The following is an 8,456-nucleotide window of genomic DNA, read 5'->3' on the forward strand; positions in this document are numbered from 1 at the left end:
TGTTCATGAACCTACACAGTGTATGGCAAATGGAACCAAATTTAGTACTAATTTCAGCTAAGATAAGAGATACGTCAAGTAGTACACATATTCTCAAAGTACAAATTATAGTTGTGTTAGTTAGGTAATTGCAACTTTAATTGGTAATTTTTTGGTAGAAAATTCTGCATACTTTTTGAGGCATGGGTTGAAATCCTTGAGATGCAATTAGGACCAAGGTTTAATAAGAAGGTATTGTAAATTATAATGATCGTAGGTATGATGGTTTTGGCCATCCCTAATTACATTGTTGTAAATAAGCAAAAAATATAATAACCATTATTTTTCCATTATGATGGTTTTAGCAAGCTACTATACTACAAATAATAGCTGATATTTTCACTTGTACTTTCTTTTTAGTAAAATAATATTCAATACAAATTTCATTTTTTCCTTAAAATTTTTCAAAAAATGACTGTACAGTCAAAAAATATTATCTTATCTAATAAAAAATTGAAAAGATAACACCATTATTTTTCTATTATTGTCTAATATTATTGCAGTATCCATATGTTTCAATGATTTGTTTAGTTAAAAAATGAAAGTTTTTTAAGATAAATAGCGGCCGTTATAACTATTGTAACATTCAATAATGATTGTGGTTTTTTTTTTGGGGGGGGGGGGGGGGGGGGTGTCAATATAATGCGATAACACATTATAGAACTATTGGTTATGGGATAAGGTTTAATGGAGGAGGTTAACTACATTATTAAAAACATGCCAAATAAAAGCCTTTTTTTCTAAGAAACTAATGGGCATGAAAAGCATATTATCATCGCTATTGGTACAATCAAGTTAAATCTAACCTGAGCACCTTCTAACCTATTCCCAAACTTGATGAGTTCGGGTGTCATTGGGTTAGATCATATATGAGTGCCTACTTAACCATATTTGGACATATTGATGATTTAGGTCTTTATATGAATCCCTACTATCTATCCGAAAATTGCATCATGTATAATCAAGCATATATCAAGTCAAGTAGGGACTGGATCAGGGTTGGATTGAGTAAAATTTGATTCCAGTTTCAAGTTAGATAGAACTTAGATCAAATCTAAGTTAGATTTTGAATGGATATTGAATTAGCTATCAGGCCAACATAGATTTAGTTTATCGTGAGTTGTGTTTATAAAAAGAATCAAACACACCACCTAACATATATCTGATTAAGTTTTTTCAGGTTGGGTATGGATTAAGTGAACTTCTAAAAGCTCCATGTTTCGCCCTAAAAGAATTAATGAGTCACTTTTGGAACTTTTACTCGACCTATGAGACTAAGGTATAAGATCAGGTCTTGATTAGGCTTGGTAAAATTTGGGTTGGATGCAAGTTTATAATTTCTAGTGATAGCTCTAACTATCACCTTCATTACAACAACAATAATGATGATTATTTAGATGTTTGATAACAATATTGAACATCAATTTATCTCAATTTTGATGAATCACTAGAGTTGTTTAGTTATCAATTATATCCCAATTTTTTCACCATGTTTGATTACCAAGACATAAACAAAAAACATTAAACATGAAACTTTACACATGTTTCTCCATCCCGATCAAGCCTTTTTCATCAATCTCTCAGTGCTAATGGATCCAATCTGCTACTACCATAGACTAATTCACCCTGCTACTAGCATTGTTCTTCATGAACATCACCTCCAAGCTCAAAATATTTTTTCTTTCTCTTCTTTTATCTCTCTCTTTGCTACACCTTCACCATTGTAGCACACCCTCTACTTACCTTTTGCCTCCGTATCTTTCTTCTTTTCTTTGCTTAAATATGTTGCATCAAAACCAGCTTCCACTAACTCTAGCACTTTTTGTTTTCCCTCCTCTCATTAGCTAAAAATCCATGAGCCAATGCATGTGCCATTATATGTACCCTCACGAGGAACAGAATGGAGAGAGTTCTCTTGCTTTTCTACCTTTTCCCTCCTTAATACCAAAGATAGGCCCATAGATAGAGCCGTGGGCTCTCAATCCTTGAGATATTTTCTCTCTCCTTTTAGGGTTGTGACCTCTCATTTTTGATGCTATATGTTGTCATTCTCTAGAGCCATGTGCTATCAATTTTTCAATATATGCGCTTATGGAGTTGGAGCCGTGTGCCCTTAATTTCCAGAATGTATGCTCTTAATTTTTAGAGTCTTCTATTCTTACTTTGAACCTGCATGCTCATTATTCTTGAACCTATGTGCTTTTAAATAGAGCTCGTGTTCTCTCTGCTTTTAGATCCTATGCAGTCTTATTCATATCTATGGCTCAGGTTTCTTTTCAGCGTGCAATTTAGCTCTTGAATTAATCTACTCTTTAGCTGTCCTCAAGACATCATTCACTACCCTTAATTAGGATGTTTCTATAGATGTAATGAGGAAATGTCACTGAGTTTCTTTTGCCACATGTCTTCTACCAACTCTCCAAGCCACTGCTACTTTGATGAGGCCCATCACAACCGTCAACTCATAATGATATAATTGTAACAAATGAACAATGATTGCAAATATTGGTTTGGTCCCTATTAACATTGCTATTTTGGAGAGCCAAAAAGTTCCTGTTGGAGTGCCAAAAGCTTTCTTCAATTATTTTGAGATATTTGGTAAAAATTTTGAAATAGCACTTTTGCTCTTCCAAAAGTTAAAAATGGTCAGTTAGAAAAAAGCACCAATTTGGAGCTTTAAGAAAAAGCATTACTTGAGATGATAAGCAAGTTATTTTTAAGGGCAAAAACTTAGCCAAGAGAACCAGAAATGAGCCCCCATCAATGGAATTTTTTCAAAAATAATTTAAAATATCTTTTATTTCCATGATCATTTAAGTTGATGTCATTTTATTGCCATAATGATGCAATTAAGGATTTTTTTTTTGATTTTATCATGATGAGAAGGATCTACTTCTATCTAATTATTTAGATATAGAAGCACAGAAGTATTTACACCATATCCTAATACCCAAGGATCACCGTACATGTGGCAACTCTGAACTAGCATATGAAAAAGATCGATTCTGAGTCTTAAGCCTAGACTAGAGCTTGAGTGATCACCCAAAGGGTTGGTTGTGAGGACCGGCCTGACTAGACTGGCGGGGCCTTGATCGGCCTACCAATGGCCCATATTGGAGTAGAGTGCATGGTCTGATGGCCTACTCTAGTGAAGAAAAAGTGGGGGGAGCAAAAACCCCAATTTCAATTGGAGGAGATGGACTCCTTCTCTCTAATCTCTGACAAGGGGCTAGGAATAAGCTAGCCTCTGCTTATATTTAATGACCCCCACCCCTACTTATGAGCCACCATCATCGATATAGTTTACAATCCGCTGAATATTCTAGAAATACTAATAATTTAATTTTTTCAGTTCTAGGAATCTCATACATATTAAAATATATGATCATACTAGAGAACTTGCTTTAACCATGTTTGACAGAAATGCTAAACTTCTTATGAAAAAATCTATTAGCGAATTATACAAACTATACTTAGAGGTAATACAACCATGATATATTTTAATTAAACATTATTTCTTGACAATAGATATATTAATATAGTGCTTCATGTCTATATTATAGGAGGGTGAACCTATTTACACTCTATCTCAACAAACTAGCTAGAGACCTTAAGTACGCCTAGAAGTAGTAGTAGTAGTAGTACTCACCGGCCTAAACGACGAGCAAACACTCAAACGTGAGAGCAAGGGATCACCCAACGAATGAAGGTCAACGGGGGAGACTACAGTAGCTCTTACTGAGACTATCTACGAAAAAGGTAAGATCACTTCGATCGTAGCCCTGGCTATACTCTGTTCTATCCTATCTATCTTCTTTCATGTGGGTAGTGCGATGGTAAAAAGGTCCTTGAAAGCCAAGACATCTTGAATCTCTAGTAGTATAATCTTCCTTTCGATCTTTCTATCCTATTTCCAGCTAATATAATACCGGTGGTATGCTGGTGCATCTACCCCTAGCTGACTAGAGAACTTATCCCAACAAGTTCTTTTGACATGCTTGGTGAGATAAGTGTAGCTGCCATCATACTGTTGCAAAAGGAGATTAATGAAGTAGTTGCAAGTAAAATAGTCATTGTGCTAAGGCCACCTTTGGAGCATTACATGGAATTTTTGATTTTGATGCTAGTGCAAGTTGAAAGACTTGTTTTTGCTATTGATAGCCAATATTATGAACTCTAGTACATTCTAACATATACTATGGTGGAATTGGTCGGTTCTATTTTTATGGTGGATGAATTGACTCATCAATCTTTCTATGAAGATGTCAGAGACTTCGAGGAACCAAACTTTGAGATTTTGACTTATCAGAAGGAAGAGGCCAAGGTCTATCCTATAGAGTCCTCGGAATCTACCAAATAGGCCCTTACCTGAAGGGTGTTTTGATTGGGTTTTTGGAGCATCAAATACAAAAAAAAAAAAAAGAAGAAAGAAACTTGGAAAACTCTAGTAATCTTGCTCTTTAAGTAGGGATTTTCTCCTATAATCATCAGGCCTAGCTTCAAAGTTTTGCATCAGTGGGACAATACGGGAGCAGAATCCAAAAAATGTAACATTATTTCCCACTTCTGAAGAAAGATCCCCCTGGAACTGAATAATTCAAAAATTATCATTATGGAATGTGGAAGATACAAATATTATAAAAAGTACCATTATAGATCGACCCTTTTTTCATTCAAAGAATATAAATTTCTTTATTTTCTGCATGAATAACAATTAATAATTTGAAATCTTGCTTCCATTGTTACTATCAAACAGTCAATTTTTGATAACATTTGCATCCTCAATTCTTTCAAATTAAGATAATTGGCTCAAGGAAACAGACCTAACCCATCTTATTAATAAAACAAAGAATAGAGTCTCCAGGTTGAGATCATTTATTTATTCTCTATATAAGGAAAATAAACAATTTCCAAATTTAGCGCTTGTCCTTCTTTGATCTCGTCATCTCTGCAGGAAAGAGTAGCGGGCTAGCTAAGGCTAGCTATCATGTGGGATTGCTGAGAAATGATACTTGCCATGGAGGGGCTTTCTGAAAATATTATCTCATAGCCATCCCTGAAGTTATCCATCCCTTGAGCCAGCATTTGCCAGAACAGTCCACCTGCGCATGGGCCCCCAGCTCTGGCTGAGTTGTAGATCATGTTGTACACTGTCCCATAGAAGGAATCCTGCTCGGTCTTTCTCCCAAATTCTGTGATCATGAGTGGTTTTCCAAGTATCGCGCCAGCATCATCAATGTGGGATTGGATCCAACTTCGGAGGAATGCCATTTGAGCATCATCAGAGCCTGAAATCCTGTGACAAAAAATGCCAACTAACATAAGTGTCTTGTGAACAGAAGCAGATTATCGGTATGAATAATATGCTACTGTAATTCACAATTTGCCAATTATACCATGCACTCTCCTTGCAGAACATACTGTACATCTTTATCTTTTTTCTAATTTTTGTCTTCAAGAAGTTAATGGTTAGAGACTCAGCTTACCATTGATCAGGGTAGGCATGAATGGTGGCAAAGTCAATTTCAGCTATCTTGTTGTTGGAGATGTAATCAGTGCCGACCTCATAGCCAGGATTGAATTGCTTTCTTTCAGGCATTGACTCCCCATAAAATCCTTCTAATCCAACTTCAAGCATGTGGTTGCTATCTATTGATTTAACATAAGCAGCCATCTCTGCAATCCAATTCTATATAGTAACAAACAAAAATGTCAATAGGATCCGTTAACCCACTTTAGCTCAATTTGTTGGCATCTCTCCATGAAGTGGAGATCTAGCATTCAAATCGTCATAGTGGCAACACCTCCATATTTCTTTTAAAAAGTTCGAGAATTGTGCAGAAAAATACCAAGACTTCTGGCATCTGGATTTAGAGTTAAATATAATAATTCCGTAGAAAAGAAATGAGTAAGTATTGTTATGGACCTGCACAGTCTTGCCAGAGAGGTCGCCATCGCATCGAGGTTCGTTTATAAGCTCCCATGCAAAGATGGTAGGATCATCTTTGTATGCAACTCCTGTTATCGTGTTGCTCCTTGTGAGGACCGTCTGAATCAAAACAAGACAAATATATTCAATTATGAAGGTATCATACTCGAACAAGCTAGGTTCTACTTAAGTACATGGCAAAAGAGAAAGGAAATAATGTAAGCTAGCTCACAGGAAGAAAGGAGTCCACACTCACTCAAAGGCCAAAATTAGAAAGGTTGTATTCACCTTGATGTGATTCTTGTAGTAACTCTTGACAACTTCATGCCAGTAGAAGTCGTTATCCCAGTAGACATCCGCTCCCCTCTCCTTCGCCCACTGAACGTACTGCTTCCTTCCCCCAAAGTCGGCATAGTTATTCACCAGACTCAGTATGAGAAACACTCCATGCTTCTTGGCCTCAGATATGACAAAGTCCAAGCCCTGCAAACCGAAAGAAAAAAAATAACTCATTTCAAGGAAAATACAGGGTCGAATAAATTAAATAAGAAAGACCCATAAAAGTGTTTTGAAATCATCAAATGCGAGCATTTTCTCGTAAAATCTTAAATCAACTGTAGAGCATGCTTTTAAACACCGAAAGATATAATGGATTAATGACAAGCTCTGGAACTGATGCCTGCTATCGAAATTTGGTCCAAATTACACTATAATTGCAAAGGACAAAAGAAAAAAAAGCCCATTCATGATAAAAAAAAATCATCACGAAAAAAAATAAATTTTGTTATTAAAATATTTAGTGATAAAAAAAATTCGTCAACACGAAAAGTTCGCTGGTGAGGATATACGGCGATACATATAATATATTCATCAATAAAGGTGAAATATTTGGTGACAAATTTTTCTATGAAAATAGTTCTGGTCACAAAAAGAATTTCAGTAATACATTTTTCGTGAAGCTAATATTTGATAACAAAATTAAACTTTAGCAGGCGAGTTTTCTTTGGTCATCAAAGTTTTATCAGTAATAGCCCTTTTTTTTTTTGTTGAACTGTATACGTACATTTTCTTAACCAAATCTAATAGTTCAAGTGGGGCTACCCGCTACCACCACCTTTATGGACAGGAAGAGAAACTATTTATTGTTGTAGGCCAAGTGACCTTAGTGTAGTGACTTGCTTAACTAGGAGAGAAACCCGACTACCATGATGGATGGGTTTGTATATATCATATATATACCTGAAACATGTTCTCATTGTAATAACCCGGAGAGTACTGCAGGGGATTGCTCCCACCATCGCTGAAGGCCCACGTCCTTACCACACTCATTCCATAATCGGAAGCTTGTTGGAGAACAGACGACACCTTATATCTCTGTGTCGGGTCCGAGGCCATCAACATCAGCCAGTATGCATTGAACCCATTGGAGTAGAACGAGCGCCCATCCAAAACAAAATGAGTTCCGCTTGTCCTCACAAAACTAGACCCAGCATAAGCACTACCACCTTGGAGTACAAAGAGGGCCAGGAGACCAAGGCTGAAAAGGACTCTCTTTGCCACCATCTTTGAACTACAAAAATGAGATATAATATAACAACAGGGATCGTGGAAGGGGAGGAGATCGAGGGTACTCAGAAGGCCCAGATGTTTGAGCTTGTGATGGTGAGGCTTCTAATGGTTGGGGGTTTATATAGAACTCAGACGAGTGCAAGAGGACAATAGATACTCCTTGTCTCACGAGGAAGATCTGGTGCAACTTGGATAGATGTCCGTATGGCCAACCAAATTAAGGAATATTATAACCTCATGCAAAGTAATACTGATCATATGCGTATATAAGAAAGCAATCCATGGAAAACTTCCCAAGAGTTTTAGTATAGCTTATGAGACTAGTCTAGTTGTGCATGGTCATGAGGCCGTTGGATAACGATGAGCCGGCCTACATCGTCACGTACCGTTACATGTGGAGCACATCCTGAATACGGAGACGCCATTTTTTTTTTTTGTATGTCGTTACCTGAGCTTTTTGTTTCGTCCCCGCGAGCTTTTACTTTAAATCGTTATGGCAGTAACAATGTCCGCAGAAGTTCTGTCGCGGATAGATCTTTATCCTCAAAATCAGATGAGAGCGGGCAGCACTTGTTCTCTTTCTAAAACGAATTTGTCTGCTGGCATTTTTTTGTTTTCTTTTTGCATCTGATAAGAAAAATATCTTGGCTCCTTCCATGTAGAGAATTCGATAAAATTGTATACCAAGAGTTTGGCGACTCTGAACCGTCCGATCTTAGCTGGTGAAACCCCCCATCCACCCCAAACTTGGCCTCGACTTGATCTAGATCTAAAATAATTTTTCATGAGCCTAACACAACCTGATGAGCCAATAGGTTGAGTCTTGATTTGAAATCATGACCCAAACATTTATAAATTGGGTTAAGCCTAACCTGCCTACGGTAGTCCTTTCTTTAAGGTAGGTTCTCACTTTAATATC

The 8,456-nt window shown here is 36.8% G+C and overlaps 1 protein-coding gene across 1 annotated transcript; it reads right to left on the bottom strand.

Moving 5' to 3' along the window:
• Positions 1-4,982: 4,982 nt before the first annotated feature.
• LOC103718676 (mannan endo-1,4-beta-mannosidase 1-like) lies at positions 4,983-7,579 on the bottom strand. The gene is made up of 5 exons (XM_008807596.5): positions 7,208-7,579; positions 6,257-6,451; positions 5,966-6,088; positions 5,526-5,728; positions 4,983-5,335 (listed from the first exon to the last, which is right to left on the bottom strand). The coding sequence occupies exons 1-5, from the start codon at positions 7,529-7,531 to the stop codon at positions 5,008-5,010; spliced, it is 1,173 nt and encodes a 390-aa protein (XP_008805818.4). The 5' UTR covers positions 7,532-7,579; the 3' UTR covers positions 4,983-5,007.
• Between the last annotated feature and the right edge of the window lie 877 nt (positions 7,580-8,456).

The sequence above is a fragment of the Phoenix dactylifera genome, chromosome 7 (genome assembly GCF_051530095.1).
Source record: "Phoenix dactylifera cultivar Ajwa chromosome 7, Ajwa_hap1_PhDact_Kaust_v1.1, whole genome shotgun sequence".
Taxonomy (NCBI): domain Eukaryota; kingdom Viridiplantae; phylum Streptophyta; class Magnoliopsida; order Arecales; family Arecaceae; genus Phoenix; species Phoenix dactylifera.